The 18,138-nt window shown below is 41.8% G+C and overlaps 2 protein-coding genes across 2 annotated transcripts in view; one reads left to right on the forward strand and one right to left on the reverse strand.

The window, feature by feature from the left end:
* Positions 1 to 4,626, reverse strand: part of LOC110990597 (nucleolar pre-ribosomal-associated protein 1-like) — a 57,026-nt gene extending 52,400 nt beyond the window's left edge. Inside the window, exon 1 of the mRNA XM_087131831.1 lies at positions 4,584 to 4,626. Coding sequence (XP_086987957.1) covers positions 4,584 to 4,612 — 29 coding nt within the window. The 5' untranslated portion in view covers positions 4,613 to 4,626. The remainder of the gene's footprint in view (positions 1 to 4,583) is intronic.
* Positions 4,627 to 14,147: 9,521 nt separating this feature from the next.
* On the forward strand, positions 14,148 to 15,661 carry LOC147795481 (uncharacterized). Its single transcript, XM_087131830.1, has 2 exons — positions 14,148 to 15,375; positions 15,651 to 15,661. The coding sequence occupies exons 1-2, from the start codon at positions 14,418 to 14,420 to the stop codon at positions 15,659 to 15,661; spliced, it is 969 nt and encodes a 322-aa protein (XP_086987956.1). The 5' UTR covers positions 14,148 to 14,417.
* Positions 15,662 to 18,138: the final 2,477 nt, after the last annotated feature.

The raw sequence follows: 18,138 nt of genomic DNA on the forward strand, positions 1-18,138 counted from the left end.
CACAAGACCACACAAGACCAACACATGACCTCTAGTCTGAATTAAAGGCTCAAGCTATTCAAATGAACTGCAACAAAAGCATTCCTTTGTCATATTTCACCCTGTTACTTGTGCCTGGTCTTGTGTCTAGTCTTGTGCCTGGTCTTGTGATGGTCTCGACTACAACACTGATATTGATGGACCTGGGCTTCATTTTCACTCATGGTGACTCAATTCACACTTCTCTGAAATAGTTTACTTGAAGATGATTAGATCTTGCAGAAAAAAAGTTTTGCTCACAGAACCGCTGCCATAAATTAAGAAGATCGGCAACAATTGTTTTTCACCAAACACAGTCTAAGTCTATAACGCAGCAGCGTGTGTGCGTTCAGCATGATGTTGCATCTATCGCTCTTTTAAACGATCATCGTGAAAAGTTTTTTCAAACTCATATTTGTTCTGCTATCGGAATTTGTCAGCTATCCCACTATCAAAAAATGAGTTTTGTACATTTTCCAATGTGTGTTTTGGATATGAAAGGAACTGCAAGATTTCTGGGCAGTCCTGGAAAAGAGTTTTAGATACGATATGCTTTCAGTGTGTGTGGCACATGTCCTGTGTCGGGACACAAGACAATACTGTGCTGATGTCGTGGTTTGTGGAACTTGGCAAACTTCCAGCCACCAAAAAGGCTTGCTAGCATTAATCTTTCGGACAACTGGCCAAATTGTTAAGCAGGCCTTATCATCCGATCATAAGCAGGCCTAGCTGGATAATTTCCGGGTAGGCCTAGTTCTGGATGTAAACTTTTCCATGAGAGTAAGTTTTCGAGGCAACAGGGACCTTGGACTGTGGTTTTCTCCCATCATCATGTAGTACATGTAAGGATACTCACTGCAAAGCTCTGGACAAGATCACTGTAGCCAATCTGCTCCAGAGCTGAGTAGAGGACTTCTCTCTGATTGATATCCATCCAGGAAGGGCCCATATTGGCCTAAGCCCTAGCCTAATTAATTTTGCAGGGGGCTAAGCCTAATCCTAGGCCTATAATTATACTGTCAAGACTGTCATGTAGACACACATTGTTTGGTGCAGTGTGATGACTAATGTGCAACATGCATGATCTTAGAATTAGTCGCAGGATACTTTGGATTGAGATGGTGGCACAATTGCAGAATACCCTGCCACTCACCTCTCCCACATCGTAGCCGGCTACGATGTCGCGCTTGACTACTCACACAGGGTTTCGTTATGCACTCAGTGATTTTTGTACATAAGCCAATAGCTTCACCTAATCACAATTGGCCGTAAAATGCCCAATTTGGAACTGCCCGTGTTCGAATCGGCAGACGTGGCATGTCTGCACTATCTGCTGTAGGGGGCTTTGATTTGCTTTTGCTTTTAAGGGTAAAAGATTTGCTTTTGCTGTTAAGGGTAATTCCTTGATTTGTTTTTGCTTTCAAGGGTAATAAGTAGCAAAACTAAACATTTATTCTTACTGACAAACGGATACCTAACTTCTTCCCAAATGAGTATGTATAGCCTACATGGACAATTCCACAGATCAACTTACCCAAGCTGCCCATTCTTCTTACATATTGTTATCGCCTACTGTTTGGCTGGATTATATATATACATTGTATACCTTGCTGCGTCCAATACAAACAACATGAATATGTCCCGTCCTTTGTTTTTGTGCCGGTACAAAAATTTGCCTAAAAATGAAAAGTAATGACACTTTTGCCGTCCATGACTTGGCATACCGGCCTTCATTTGTCCCCAATGTCCTTCAATCTTGTTAGTGTGTCCTCCGAATTTACTGACAAATTCCTTGGAATGGTTTACAGTTTCGTGTACTTATCCACATTTCTCCAAATTTGTGTATGCCTTCCAGCAATCCGATACTATGGTTGTGCCGGGGGGCAATCCAGTCCTGTATGAATGGTAGAAGAGTAGCCTCATCACGCTTCTCCACAGTGAGAAGGAAACATTCTCTGGAGTCTTCCTCCATGCCGCTGAATACCCACTGCCCTTCCACTACCGGTGTCCCCAGTAGTATTTTCGCTTCCCAATCTTGCTTTCATCAATTTGGACATGTTTCCCCGGCCCTCCGGTTTGTTTTTTATCCATGTCCAACATCACTACTTTGCACGTCTCGCAACAAAACCTGTCTCAGTCCACAGCTGTGTGCTCTCCAACTGCATCCAAATTTGTCCTTGGGTGAGGTCGCAACACCACCAATATGTTAGTTTCAATGTCTCCTCCAGTGACAAGTTGCTCTGTGAAAACCAACTTCCGTTGCAGATGGACTTTTCTCAGCGATGCCTCTTCCCATTTACCTGCCTGCGGCATTCCCATTTCTGGTGGTCCAATCTGTCTCCTGCTTCCACGATCTTCATGGGTTCACAGGAGTGAGGACAGAGCATCTCTATTGCGATTAAGCCCATGTTCTGGCACCATGCTACAGTGGTGTCGAAGCTCCATGACATCTCCCTACACAACCTGTCGTAGGTCATGAATCTCTCACCGATGCAGTTATCCTGATGCCGCTGGTACGATGAGGGGCCCTTAACAACTTGGATGCTTTCGTCTTTGGTGCTTGAACTGCCATGCTGGACTCTAACGTTACATTTTCTAACAAACTTTTTCATTTTGCAACAAAAAATCTCGCTTCTTCGATACACGACAGATTTCAAATACATGTATAGCTAGTTGTGACAGGGTAATTTAACCCACGCTTCCTTAATTTCAACTGGCTTTTTCTTTTCTAATCCCCCTCTTTCCATCAGCAAGGAATGTTGCGGCAACAAAAGGGATATATATACTTCAGTGATCAAAAACCACACCGCCCTTATTATGCTGCTAGCCTTGCAAGACTCGCTAATAAAAAATCCTACTGACTCTACCTCCAGTGCTTCTCATAATAGCCAGGCAAACCACGCTTGACTTCCACAAAGTTTTGGATACCCTGCCACTAATCTACCATTACCAGACTGGGCACGACCTTTTCTTTTGACTCTGTCGCCAATCTCCCCATTTTTTCACACGTGGATGCCTCAATGCTTTGGTCTTCTCTTGGCAGCCCCCTCCATGTATTTCACAATTACTCTCTGTAAACACAACCAAGGTACTTAAAAGCACTTGTTCTCTGTAAACAGACACACAACACAAACAATACGTTTAACTCGTCTGCACATGTACAGTTTCAACGCCACCCTTTCATTGTTAACTTGTGTAACTGATGCATGAATGTTAACTTGTTGACACCATGACAACCCATGGTCACTCCTTCCCACTGTTAGTATCCATGAAATCATACTGAACACTAACTTTGGACTTGGAATATTTCCTACACATCCCATTCACTTTGTCTTGCTTCGTCCTTTTTTAGCCACTTCCACATCGTATCTGTGTAGCCGCCAAATGGCACTAACTTTGGACTCACAATATTTCCTACACATCCCATTCACTTTGAGTTGCTTCGTCCTTTTTTAGCCACTTCCACATCGTATCCGTGTAGCCGCCAAATGGCACTAACTTTGGACTCACAATATTTCCTACACATCCCATTCACTTTGTGTTGCTTCGTCCTTTTTTAGCCACTTCCACATCGTATCCGTGTAGCCGCCAAATGGCACTAACTTTGGACTCACAATATTTCCTACACATCCCATTCACTTTGTGTTGCTTCGTCCTTTTTTAGCCACTTCCACATCGTATCCGCGTAGCCACCGCAAACCGGCACTAACTTTGGACTTAGACCCATTTCGTCCGTTTGCAACTTTGCTCGTTTGCTTCTTTGACCGTTTTCTACTGCACCACTTCACACAGCTTGTTCACAATGCAACATAGCCCCAGTAGTGTGGCAAGGACTCACATTCCCGATCCATCATTAGCCACACATCCGTATATGCAATTTCATGTCGGCGTATTGAACATTTCGGCGCACCCACTTATCATCATGGGCGCAATTTCTTTTGCACACGAACATGATTCTTGACCTTTCCGTTTTCTAAAAACCATTTATTGAATTATTTCACTGACGTTATTCAGGTGTTTTCCAGTCTTTTTGCCTTTATCCATTCAATCTAATGGGCTCGCTCACTCAGTCGCCATCTTTAAAATAAGATCGTTGAACAATACATCACTTGACCCCTCATCGTCTCAACGGCTGTTCCATGTCAAGACATATGTAATAAACTGACTGATGACGATAAGATACTACATGTACCAATGGGCTCTCCCAAAACTTTGGCAGCAGTTTAGAAGTTTAGAAGAAATTGCGCCCACGATGATAAGTGGGTGCGCCGAAATGTTCAATACGCCGACATGAAATTGCGTATACGGATGTGTGGCTGAGGATGGATCAGGAGTGAGAGTCCGTGCTACATAAAGTAGTAGTGGGCTAAATGCAACACAGCAGCTCATCGTACTCGTAGCCAAAGATTTCAAGGGGGTAATTTTCGCGTGGGGGGGTATTCTGCAATTACTCCGAGATGATTTGATTGATTGTATTTTGTAGCGTCTAATGATATACTGTTCAATATACTGGTGGTATATCATTGGCACAAATCATAAAATGAGGTTCATTCTACAATCCTTACCCCTCATCGCTCGACGATCCGCACACCATGTGACAAAAACAAGCGCAGCGTATTGGCGTAGCAAATTTTATGTTGCTTTGGATACCAGTCCTTATAATTCCGACTACTCCCGCTAAGATTATGTATGGAGACGTCTGGGAAATTTGTGGTCAGGGAACCATACTAATCACATATGACCTCGGTCATCCGGTCATTTGGCAATAAATAAACCATGGAGGTAGAATTCTACCTCCATGAATAAACGCAAAGCAGCTGCAACCAAAGCCTAGCAACAAAACTGAAACTCCAAAAATCTCAATTTTCTAGAAATCAGCTGTTCAATATATAGTCTAATGCTGAAGTCGTGCAGGTATTTTGAAATTTGGCGACTTAGTTGTTTTGTAGCCCTACCCTTATCGTTACATAAAATCATACATATTTCACCCTGTCTCCAAGTTGCTTGATTTCGACATTTTCCTCTAAGGATTTGTACATAACTGAAGCTCCCAAAATCTAAATTTTTTTCACGACATCAGTTTCTCAATAGTCCCAGACTCAAATGGAACAGCTATTTAGAAATTTGGCTATTTAGTTTGAGAGGTATTGAGCCTTTTCGTAGCCCTACCCGTAACCGTGGAAATTCGTACATATTTGGCCTTATCGTACGTTCATTCCGATGTTTTCCCACATAAATTCCAACATAACTGAAGTTCCAAAATCTCAATTTTTCAAGAAATCAATTCTTAATTAGTAGAAGACTCAAATCGTGCAGGTATTTAGAAATTTGACGATTTAGTTGGAAAGATATGGAGTCTTTTTGTAGCCTGAGCCCGCATAACCTCAACTTTCCAGATACATAATTATTTCACCCTGTCTCATTTGCTGCATTCCGATGTTTTCCCCCATGAAATCCAACACAACTGAAACTCAAAAATCGAAATTTTCAAGAAATTCGCTCTTCAATAGTAGAAGGCTTAAATAGTGCAGGTATTTAGAAAATTTAGCGATTTAGTTACAGCCAGATCATCAGTATAGTCTAGGCCTATTTGTACCCCTACACTCAACTTTTCAGACACAATGGAAAATATTTCACCCTGTCCAATTTTCTGCATTCCAATGTTTCCCCTGTGAATTCCAACACAACCGAAACTCCAAAAATCTCAATTTTTCAAGAAATAAATTTTCATTTGCTGGATTTCGACGCTTTCCTCTTAATTCGTACATAGGCCTAACTGAAGCTCCAAGAATCTCAATTTTTTCACGAAATCAGTTTCTCAATATTGAAGACTAAAATCGTTCGGGTATTTAGAAATTTAGTTATTAAGCTGGGTAGATAATGGAGTTTTTTCTAGCTCCCTTAACTTTAAAAAATTGCACACATTTCACCCTGTCTCATTTCTTGTGCATTCCAATGTTTTCCCTATGAATTCCAACACAACTGAAAATAAAAAATCTAAATTTTCAAGAAATCAATTCTTCAATAGCAGAAGACTTAAATCGTGCATGTATTTAGAAATTTTGCTGTTAAGTTTGACAGCTATGGAGTGTTTTTGTAGCCCTACCCTTAACTTCATAGATGAAATCGTACACATTTCACCCTGTCTCATTGCTGCATTCCGATGTTTTCCCCTATTAATTCCAGTATAACTGAAGCTCCAAAACTCTAAAGTTTTCAAGAAAGCAATACCTCAATAGTCCAAGTCTCAAAGCGTGCACGTATTTAGAAATTTAGCAGGTGAGTTAGACAGATTGAGTTTGAGTCTTTTTGTAGCCTTACCCTTAACCTCAAAATAAATTCGTACATTTTTCACACTGTCTCCTTTGCTTCATTCCGATGTTTTCCCTATGAATTCCAACTTAATTGAAGCTCCAAAAATCTACATTTTTCTAGAAATCAACTTCCCTATGGTCCAACAGTCAAATCGTGTAGGCTTTTAGAAATTTGGCTATTTAGTTAGACAGATATAGAGGTTTTTGCTGCCCTACCCTTATAATTTAAAAGAAATCGTAAATATTTCACACTGTCTCAGTATTGTAAATGACAGCGTGCTAGACCAAATTTACTCTCCTATACCTACCCGGCTAAAAAAGGTGAAAACGACTAAAAAGAAGGTGAAATCTTCAAAATAAAGTGACATTGCTACCCTACTGGGTACCTTCCCCAACCCCTAAACCCACCCCCAAACCAAACACAAACCCCACAACCCCCAATCCCCAACCCAGATTCCCAAACCCCACAACCAAAACTTGCACCACAAACCGCCCTTGCACCACAAACCCCTGTAGATTATTTAATAAAATCTCCAGCTGGATCATTTTGTTTCCCAGTTTAACCAGCATCTCTGGCATTTTTTGCGATTGTGTCAAGCTCTACAAATAAATCAGGATTTCTTTTGTCAGTTAACAACACATAACCATATATATCAACGGCTTTGTAAAATAGACCTTGATCTGTGCGGTTTTCAAAATTTTGATAATGTTTTACAGTCGGAAGATCTGTTCGATCACGTTCAAAATGTTTATAGAAATCGTCTGCCTTACCATTAATTATCATTCTTTTCTCTCGTTCTAATGTATCATATCTGGGTTCTATCGTTGATTGACCTTCTAAAAAATTAGTTTCTTGTTGCGTTGTGTCAAATGTATCGTCCCAATCTAAATCATCTTGATTTGTTTCTTCTTTATCTTGATCCAACAGAGGAATTTCCTCTGGGTGAAATGCACCTTCTGCTATTTATAATAAACCGATTTTAACTGAAACTACCTGGTATGATACCTTGCGACACAAGCCGGCCTAGTGTGGCCAAGGCGCCGCTGGCCACTGCAGTCATTTTGGCTACATCGTCTACCGACAACCAATCTAAATCGGGCGGTGTAATTCTCAATAGTTTTTTTACCATGGAAATGCCACTGACTACTGCACCGCGATAAATGGTTTTTGCAATTCCTTTTACACCTATAGATTTTGCGTTACTCATGTTTTATTATATAGCGTTTTTAATTTATTCCGTGTCTAAAACTTCTTGCGCGGGTTTTGTTGCTTGAACGGGTGGCGGTGGTTTCGTTTGAGCAGCGGGCTTCTTCAAAAATAACGCTAGTGCGATTCTTCTGACTATTAGGCCACCCAAAATCAAGTTTCTGTTTTAAGTGTAAAGGTTCTCTAAGTTGAACTTACTTCCCGACTTTACCTCGGGTTCTGACTCTACGATTTTCATTTTGGCGAGCTGTAATTTCATCTTTTTGTTATGTTCTGCCAGGCGTTTACCTTGTACTCTTGGTGACCGTTTGCACCTGTGCCTTCACTGGACTGTTGGAGTCGGTGCTGTTTGTTCCTTGTCTGTTTCCATCTTCTTTTATAATAGACTGATTCTTGTTGATGTCTAAATGTTTTGTTCTTATTAACGTTGCAACTAGCGGCGATAAATAAACCCCATACTTGTAACAAAGTTCCCTAAAGAAATGCCCCATCGTTTGACTAATGATAGGATCGTTGTTTAAATCTTTTGTCAAATCGACCTCCAGTTCTAAATTTACGTTGAAGCCCAGGAATTCTATCGGTGTAGCGATGCCTAAAAGTCGCGCATAAGGACTTAGGATCAAGTTGTCTTGAGTTTTAACGATCCATTTGCCGAACTTTACTTCGTACAAATTTTCTTGCTCTGCAGCAGTTAGATATTCGATGTCTTTGACGCTGTATTCTTCCCCCAGGTGTTTTTTAGATTTTCCCGAGGCGACTACTGAACAGAGTCTGTCTTTTACGGTTGGGTTTGAGTTCGACTGATGCTGTTTTAACTTTTGCGTCTGTGAGGATACTTTTAATGTCGTCCATTTTATGATCATAATTTTTGAATTGGTTTAACGTTAGCCTAGCAGTTACGTACTCAAACGTGTAATACGTCAAGTTAATTGCAATAACAAACTCAATAATTACTCGAATGAATTGTAGCATTGTTGATATTTAATTTTTAATATTTAACAATGTTAATTAACTAACGCGATAACTAGTTGAAAATTTGTTAATTAACTAGTTTATAACAGACTGGTGGTTCTGTCATTAACCAGCTTGCGAAATTTGACATCGCGTAAATGCCGTTTCAACCGATCACGCTCTTCATCGGTATCACGTCGTTTTCATCCAAACACCGATAAACGAATTTCGTTTCGAATTTCTGCGTTAATAACCAACAGCTGTGATTAAAGTGTCTTCCACTGAACGCCATCCTACTTAGCGTGCAAGTGTTGCTCCCTTTGATCTCTTGCAATATTTAATAAACTGATACAAGGTACAGTCATCCACGATAAACAAAGTGTTTACACCGTCAAAAATGTTTTGATACAAGTCGACCGCGTCGTTAATTTCTAGTTTGTCTTTATCTAAATCACACAAGTAAACATTCCCGTCAGTACATACCCACAACCTTTCTAAATACGTTTTTTTTTAAAACAGCGCAGTGAGGCGACTTATACATGTTCCAACTCATCTATTCTAAACCCGATTTAATACACCAAACTGTTAAAATTACCGTCTTCGACCGTCAATTGCGCGTCCATCACTAAAACACGTACATTATTAACTGCCCCGCAGCTCTTTCTATTTGTATCGCTATGTTGCCACCTCCACCCAACGGTTGACCAGACTAGTGTGCCGAGTTATCGCCGGAACTTTTAAAATCGAGCCATAAACCGTACTTGTCTTTCAAATAACTAGCCGTGTCAACGCCGGTTAGAATCACGTCTTTCACGACCGCTCGCCCCGATTTGGTATCTGAATCGCCAAAGAACTTGGTAATTTCGTTCTAATGTTGATATTCGAATAGCCCTTGCGAAAACAATTGATTCGGTTTAACTTCGACCGTCAAGATACTTTTTGTAATGTGCGGATTGTAAAATTACCTTGGGCTTTTAATGGCCGGGTCTTTAAACATGATCAAGACGCCTTTCAAACTTTTCATCGTGTGGTCTATATTGATGTTCACAACGTGTCTGATTTGTTGACTGACTGTTTCTTCCACGAATGGATTCTGTCAAATAAACAATACACGGAGCCTTTGTGTTTTTGCCGCAACGCTTGGGCCAGATCTTCGTATTCCAACGTCAAGTCTGAAATTGAATGTCTCCGGCCGTGTCGGTCGATTTAACTACTTTATCTTGATTGTTGAACTCGAGTTGATTCGTTAACGGTTTTTTAAAACCCGAGGGAAAAAATGGCCCGTGACCGTCAACATGGGAACGTCCAACAGAATGGAGTATCTACTTTTTAAATCGTCCGCGATGGCTTTGTCTTAACTGTCGTTGGCAGATTCGACGGCATCGTCCGATATTCCGTCGAGTACAACTTGAAAGCAAATTTTGCGGTGCTGGGCACCACAACGTCGTATTTATCCAATGCCAGGAATTGAATGTTTAGCGTGTGCGTCGCAGCTATTGAGCTCGGATTGTGCGTAATGGTGACTTCGCGTCTTTCACCTTTAATGGCACGAGGAACTTCTAACCTGCGGCTCGAATTCAGTCTCTTTGTGTATTGATTCGCCATATTTTATTAGAAACGGTTTTATAATCAAACGGTTTTATAATTATATAAAAATCTTAAACAAGGAGGACAACGCAATCAACGACAAGAATAATTCTTGATATATACCCATTAAATCGCGCTTGTGAAACATTTCTGCAAGCAGATCTTGAATCCCTGAAAGCATTTCAGAGTTGTGATCCACGTCGGCTCTCGTGTCACCCAGCATAGATTCGATGTTTGTTTGATCGGCACTGATGTCGGCTAATATATCGCTCACTTTTCGATCCATGTTTTAAAATATGTAAAATAAAATGGCGAATGCACTAATGATGGTCGGAGGAGCTATATAGTCAATGCTATGGCGTTTACGGGTCCGATTTTTTATTTAGCAGTCTGAGTCAAAAACAAGTCGACGAAGAACGAAAGCGACACGATCTCGCATTGGGACAACTGGCGCGAGCTAACCAAAAAAATAGCGTTCGTTTGTTGGACTTTTTAAACGAACGTATGAGACAAGAGCGCGCGAGTCAGCGTCAATTTACCGACGTGGAGAGGCATTGCTAGCTTACTCGGGATTTGACGGAAAATGTGTGGCAAAGTTACCACCCTAACCCAAGTTGTCAGATTTTTACGTGCCTTCGGAAGATCAGCAAAGAACTTCCCCCAAACGTTTTAGTGCGGTATTTGTATTACCCCGGCGAACAAGAAGGTGGAACTGTAAAAAGGGCAACCAATCCAATATGGAGCGTAGATGTGTTTTAAATAAAAAACGCATAAGTCAATTCAAACGAGTCAATGGCCAAAAAAGCCAAAACGGGCCCGACGTTACATTATTTACTCGATGGACCCAAACGGAGTTTTGTGAAAGAAGAACTTCAAGTGGTAATCAAAGACACTGAAATGGCTTCAATAATTTAAAAGTTTTTCGCTAAAATTCCTTCACTGAGTTGATTTTAACAGCTTACGAATTATCTCGAGCCTTTTGTGGCCAAACGCCAACGTATCGATGCCGTTGCCGAGAATATATCGTTTTGTGTCGAGTGAATGTAACGACATTTTTTCTGAATAATGGTATAAAGCTGATGTTGATACGATTGTATCACACAATGATCGTTTGGAAACTTTGTTTGGTTTAATAGACAGTCTCTATAAGACTCGTGTTGTAAGTCACTGTCAGTTACTGGCTTTCTAACACCTTTGGCTTTTCTAACGTTTGTACCGTTTTCGAGTGTAATAAAATACATCTTGGGCCGTATACAAATGGTTTCTGATATGCTAGCCCCGCCAAACTCATCTTTAAATTTACCGATGACCTTTTTTTGTTGACTTTGTCATACAGCTCATGCGCTGTCGGTAATTACTAAAATCAAACTGGCTGCGCATGTCCAACAGGTCTTGATAAACGTCATCCTTTTTAATTTCAAGAGTAAACTGTCGGCGTCGGAGTAAAGCAAGCTTACTCGTTCGCCGTAACGACATTTTAACGTGTTGTAATAAAATTCGTACATTAACATTTTGGAAAGTTCAAGTATTGTAACCCCCGCGTAAATCAGTTTGTTTAGTATGACTTTTGTTTTCATCATTTCGACACAACTCATGTTGCATTCCTTAAATTTAAAACTTTTTTTGTGTCAAAAAATTTCAAATTTTAATGTGGGGTATTCTTTGTATAACTCCGGTTTGGGCGTTTCAACGAAGCAAGCTGGGCTTCCTTTGCCTCGGCATTCTTTGAAATGTTTGACACAATCATCTTGCGTATAAAAGTGTGTATTGCACCGATCGCATAGATATTTTCTCACGTCGTGATCGTTAACTTCTGGGCTAAAAGTTTCGATTTGTCTTTAATCCAACAATAGTGGCTTTTAACTACGGCTGATGGCGAGCAATCGGTATCTTCCGTGATGTTTAATAGGTCTACGTGAGGTTATTTGCTTAATACCGCTTGTGGAAAATTATTCGAAACCTGTAAAATAAAAACTTTTTCTCGTTGATCTTTTTCTTGGCGAAATATTTCACAACCTATTTCTTCGTCTGGTTCGGGGTATTCGTATCCAAACACGTTGATTGTAATGATATCTGCGACAACGGTGTGGGAAAATCTATACTCTATAATCTATAACAAGACCGTCATCTGTAGTGTAAATTGATGTTCTCTCTTTGTGTATTTTAAAGTCTTATTTATTTTTGATCCCTTGTACAACGTCTGGTGTATATTTTTCAAGTGCCGCCCTCAGACACCATCGTTTACATTGTTGATCTTCATTTTTAATATTAATGACGGCTTTTTTGGCAGTGACATGTTTGTCAAGTTTGACATAACTGCTTCCGCCAATGTCGCCAAACCTACCAATGCTGATGTAAAGTGTGTTTATTTCGTCAACGATGTAACCCGAGACTTTACTGACAAAACGTTCAATTTATTCAATAAAATAGTCTCTGTGCTCAATCATAATTCCGTTCAAGTCTGCAATAATTTTATTCGGTTTTAATTCAAAATTAACGCTTTTATAAATTCTTGTTGTTTAAGTTATGTCGACGCGATCAAATTTACCATAATCCAAATAAGACTTGATCGCGCGTATGTAATCTTGTATACCGCCCATTGCGTCCTGTGGGTGTGATCTGCAACTTTTGTGTTTCAACGATCCGTTGAGGTGTTCTTTTTTGCCCCTCGTGTTGTTTGTGTAATCTTTGAGATGATATTGAATCGCTTGGACGAAGTCTTTTTTGAAATGTCGACGTTTCTGGGTGGTGGTAAATCAACTTTGAAATCTTTGACATATTGTTTGAGACTGTCCAGCGACCACGATCGCCACTTGAACAGCATTAGAATTTTACCCATCTTTATCTTTCCTACTTTATTATATGGCGTTATAATTTTATTCATTTACCCCACTTTTTATATATAGACAATTTATTTAAGACAATTTCACTTTTCCATACTAATATGCATGGAAAAGTAATTTCTAAAGCTTTCTTAAGTGAACTGAGTTAATGTGGTTCTATAACAGCTGTTTTAACTTTAAATCTAACAATTGCACATTAAAAATAATTCACTTTGAATGTAAACATCGATGACAATTGCTCTTGTATTTTCCATTTTTACAAAACATAACTTTGTGGCAATCGTTGCATCTTTGCTTTGTTTTTCTGTGTAGGCAAACGGGGCGACACTCTGGACATTTATACTTGTCTTCTTTATGTTCACACTTTCGCCAGTTTTTTATTTTTTTCTTTACAAGCATTGCAGAATTTTACATAATTCTTTGTTTCTATTATCTGTTTAAGTTCAGTAATTGTTTGCATTAACGACATCGTTGGCAACATTTGGTTTCTTGCGTTGTTGACAAACATATTTATAATACACTTTATTATTTAAATATCATTTATTTAAAGTAGTATTATTAACACGTGTAACCCCAAGTTCATTAAATAATCTACAGGGGGTTGTGGTTCAAGTGCGCGTTGTGAGGTTTGGGGAATCTGGGTTGGGGAAGAGCTTGCTGGTCTGTTCCATGTGTCAAACACATTCTTCTAAACAACGTGAGACAAAAATAGCGCCCTCTGGGGTCATTAGACGATATATGTCAGAAAAGACCAGTGAACTTTAGACATGTTTCGAGAACATTCGATGAGAATAATATGTCTAGTTTACAGAGCTTGTAGCACTGTCTAGATATGGGTCATGCTGTCAACCACTGAATGTTTTGTCAACGTGTTATCTGTCCAACCAAGTAGCCAAATTTCAAAATACCTGCACGATTTCAGCCTTAGACTATATATTAAACAGCTGATTTCTAGAAAATTGGGATTTTTGGAGTTTCATTTGTGTTGGAATTCATGGGGAAAACATCGGAATGTAAAATAATTGGACTGTGTAAAATATTTACAATTGTGATGTCTGGAAAGTTGAGTGTAGGGCTACCAGAAGAATCTATATCTGTAACACTTCTAATCAATTTGAGGCAAAATAAATTGCAGCTTCAAATAAGTTATCACCGCGGGACATTGGAGGCTCTTGTCACTAAGTAGGTCCGTAGTGTACACTTGCGGTTGCTGGCACGGTGATTTAATGCCTCTTTTGCTTGAGCAGCCGTGGCGTTTGTTTGGAAAAGAGAAAATCTGTCTATTTTGCAAAAGCTATTTTGTTATTTATTCCCCTCGCCAATTCCAAGCGGCGGGCTCCTTCTGGGCCGACGGATGGAGCGAAGCGTTCTCGGGGGTGGCCTCGCAAGTCTTCCCGTCAAGACGCGTCGGTGGTCGCGGCCCTTGCAGGGTCTAGTGCACCGCAGCTTGCATCACCCGGTCCGGATACCACTATTATACCGTTGGCTACTGTCGGAATGATTCCAGAGAGTGCGAGTGTTGAGTCTACCCATGCAACGCCAGCACCCGCTACCATCAGTCGGCCTGGAGGGAGTTCGGCCCAAACTTTGGAGCCAGGTAAGCCCTCTGTTGCTACTCCTTTTGAATTAGCCCCGCAGCCTTCCAGTTTCACGCCCGTGGTGTCGGGAACTTCAGCTCCAAGAACATTGTCAATTACCTCCTCTTCCGATTCAAATATGGCATTAACTAGCGTCTGTGACGATCTCGGGGCCGCGATTCCTCAACATCCAAAAGACAAAACTTGGAGGGGGGAGTACGTAGAATTCGGAACCTCGTTGAAGTCGTCGCGCGGCACGGGCTTGGATAATTCCTTTGACGAGACGCTTTTTACAATCAGGTCCAATGAGTCCCCACTTTGGCAGATTCGTCCCAATAAGCAGGTTCCGCATATTACGTCTATCGAGCAGTGGACGTCAGCATTTCTAGTTTTTGCATCTGTGTATTTGTTGCGACATCCTACCCACGCTCATTCATTACTGAAGTGCGCAGACACTATTCGATCTGCAGCATTTCGACATGTGGGGTATGGTTGGCGCGAGTACGACATCCAGGTTCGATTGCGACAGGCGCGTGTGCCGTCTTGCTCTTGGGCAACTATTGATGTTGAACTTTGGCTGGTACTACTTGGTGCACCCGTTTCGCACCAGCGTAATTTTCGTCCGTATCAGCAACGCGAGCTTGCCCCCTCCACTGCCGCCAACCCCTGGTCCGATTTCGGGCGTGGTCGGCGCCCAGTCGCCGGGATTGGTCAACCTACATGTAACGACTTCAACTGCGGTCAGTGCATCCACCCCCTGTGTCGCTTCGCGCATCGCTGCTCCACCTGCAGGGCATTTGGCCACCCCACAACCCGTTGTCGGGGAAACTCACAGTCTCGCGTCACAGCACAGGTGCCGGCAGCTGACATCAACCCCGGTAAACTAAGTAGTATGCTCCCTTTTTTACGGGCTTACCCTAATAATCAGGACTCTCACATTTTGCAAGAAGGTTTTTTGCGCGGTTTCCGGGTAGGCTATTCAGGTCCCAGGGTTAGTACCTCTGCTCGTAATTCTGCATTTGCTCGCAAACATCCCAACATTCTGCAGTCAAAAATTGATCGTGAAGTTGCTTTGGGTCGCGTTGCTGGCCCGTTTTTGTCCCAGCTTCTTCCTCATTTCCGTTGTTCACCTATGGGCCTGGTGCCCAAACAGACTCCGGGTGAATTTTGGTTAATCCATAATTTGTCGTCCCCTATCGGCAAATCGGTGAATGATTTCATTGATTCCGCAGACACTACCGTTTCACACACGAGTTTTGATGAGGCGATAACTATGATCGCAGGTTTACCACGCAGTGCCCTGATGGCTAAGTCGGATATTAAGTCGGCCTTTCGTTTACTTCCCGTCCATCCAAGCGATTTTGATTTGCTTGGTTTTTCCCCATATTGGCCAATTTTATTTCGATAAATGCATGCCTATGGGCTGAGCTATATCCTGTGCTACGTTAGAGCGGTTCAGTACTTGCTTTGAGTACTGTACTCGTAAGGTGGCCGAATCTCCTAACATTGTGCGTTATTTGGTTGATTTCCTGTTCGTTGGGGCTAGTCATGCCAAGTGCACACGTTCCCTCCAATCTTTCAGAGTAGTTTATCAGCGATTTGGGGTACCCATCGCGGAACAAAAAAAACGAAGGTCCAGCTATGAACCTCACTTTCCTGGGTTTAGCGATCGATACGGTTGCAAAACAGATTCAAATCCCGACTGATAAGCAAGTTGCTTCACAAAATACGATTGTTAGTGTGCTCAATCAGAAGAAAATCACGCTGCGCAATCTTCAGTCCCTGCTAGGTCAGTAGAAATGGTAGTTAGTATTGATCAGTTTGACCTCTGATCCTTGACCGACTTCCAGTGCTTTATAGATCAGGTTGACCCCACTTCCGGTCGCGTGTGAGTAAGTCAGGTCGTTGGGGTTAGTGGGTCAAAGGTGCATAGTAAACGGTGAGTGGGCGAGAGGTCGACGGAGATGGTGGGTGTAACCGCGACAACGGTCGAGGAGGTGGAGGGGCTTGTGGAGAGGCCCAGAAAATCCAAAGCTCTCATTCCAATGACAGAATGAAAGTCTTCAAACAAACGGGGATCTCCAAGGAGAAGACGAAGAAGGGGAATGACATCCAGTCCTCCGTCGTCCGCTCCGTCGGCTTCTTGGCGGCTGACAGAAGCTCCTTCAACACGGCCCTTTCCGTCAGCTCCTTCAAGATCAGAGTAGCCATGGGGGACAAGGGCTGTCGGGCTGTGCACTCGATGTCGATGAACCATTGCCTGTGTACCATGTAGCACTGCAGTTCCAAGGGTATCGGAAGCATTCTTGCCAGGGTTTCTGTCAGTCGCCAGCAGATTTTTTTGGTTGTCCGGAACCGGCTGCGAGTTACGGCCGCCTCGACTGCATTCGCTGACAACATCTTTAGGCTTGTGGTGCGGCCCTGCAGCTGGTGGTGGTTGCCGTTCCATTTTCGGTAGCGACCGCACCGAGCTCTCTCCCACAGACGATACGGCGTGAATAACTGGACCCACTGACCCTTCTGGTAGTGGCGAAGAGCCAGCCTATTGAAAGTCTTGCTATTCGCAATGATGACGTCGGCGTCAGCGAAATTGTCTATATCGTCCAACATGAAAAAATATAAAAAAGTGATCATGTTCTTAGCCATCCATTGACCGGAATCGAGGAGACTTTGGCCTTCTTTTAGGGCTTTTTGGAACTCCATGCTGATTCCGTGAAGTAATGAAATACTTGACCGTTTCAGAGCGAATAAATTGCCTTTGTCACTTTGTGCGTTAATGGATTTTGTACACGCACAGAATTTGTGTAATCGAAGAACAAACGGAAAAGACCAAAATAATTCAAAATAAATAAAAAAATGCCAACACGAAGAATTGAATCGGACGGTCTCAGTATGTACAGAGCGACGGAGATATAGATAAGAATAATTACAATGCGCGTTGTCTTTATGTGCATGGCGACGGTCAAGTGGAAAAAGTCAACGGTGACAGTCAAGTGGCAAGGGTCAGCGGTTGATATCTGAAGCGTGTAAAGGAAGAACAAACGAAAAAAGATCAAAATATCCCAGAATAAATATAGATATAGAAAGGAAGAGTCGAGCCGCACACTCGTTGTTATTGGAACGGTCAAGTCCGAACACGTGCAAGTTGATGACGCGTTAAATTTCTTTAACGACAAAAGAGACCGGATTAACTTGATAAAGACGGGAAAAGAAACAAAGTATAAAGTTTGTTGTTGGCGAAGCACCGAATCGTGAGGGAACTCAGTAATGGCGGCGCCCTATATGTTGACTCCTTTTTACACTGCAGGCGTTTTGTACCATTCTTGCACGAACTTTTGTGAAGTACTTTATGCGATTCAGTTTTAGTGAGATTACTATAAGTTTTTTTTAAGTAGTTGGAGTTCTTTGGGTAGTGAAACTACAAAGCAAAATGTCTGGAAACGGAGATCGCGCTTACGAAGACGAGGATCTGTTTGTTTCTCCCGATCCGACCGAGAGTCAACTCGACGAGTTACGAGCCATTGCGGATCGTCATCTCGACCATGCTGACGACGGTTACAACGAGGATCTGTTCCTTTCTCCGGATCCCACAGCAAGTCAGTTGGACGAAATACAGGCAATCGCCAATCGATGCCTGGGAT

This window comes from Acanthaster planci, unplaced genomic scaffold, assembly GCF_054643075.1.
Source record: "Acanthaster planci isolate LZ-2023a unplaced genomic scaffold, COTS_SCS Contig17, whole genome shotgun sequence".
Taxonomy (NCBI): Eukaryota; Metazoa; Echinodermata; class Asteroidea; order Valvatida; family Acanthasteridae; genus Acanthaster; species Acanthaster planci.

Excerpts from the sequence above, each read along its gene's own strand:
- LOC147795481 (XM_087131830.1), top strand. The coding sequence starts at position 14,418 with ATGATTCCAGAGAGTGCGAGTGTTGAGTCTACCCATGCAACGCCAGCA.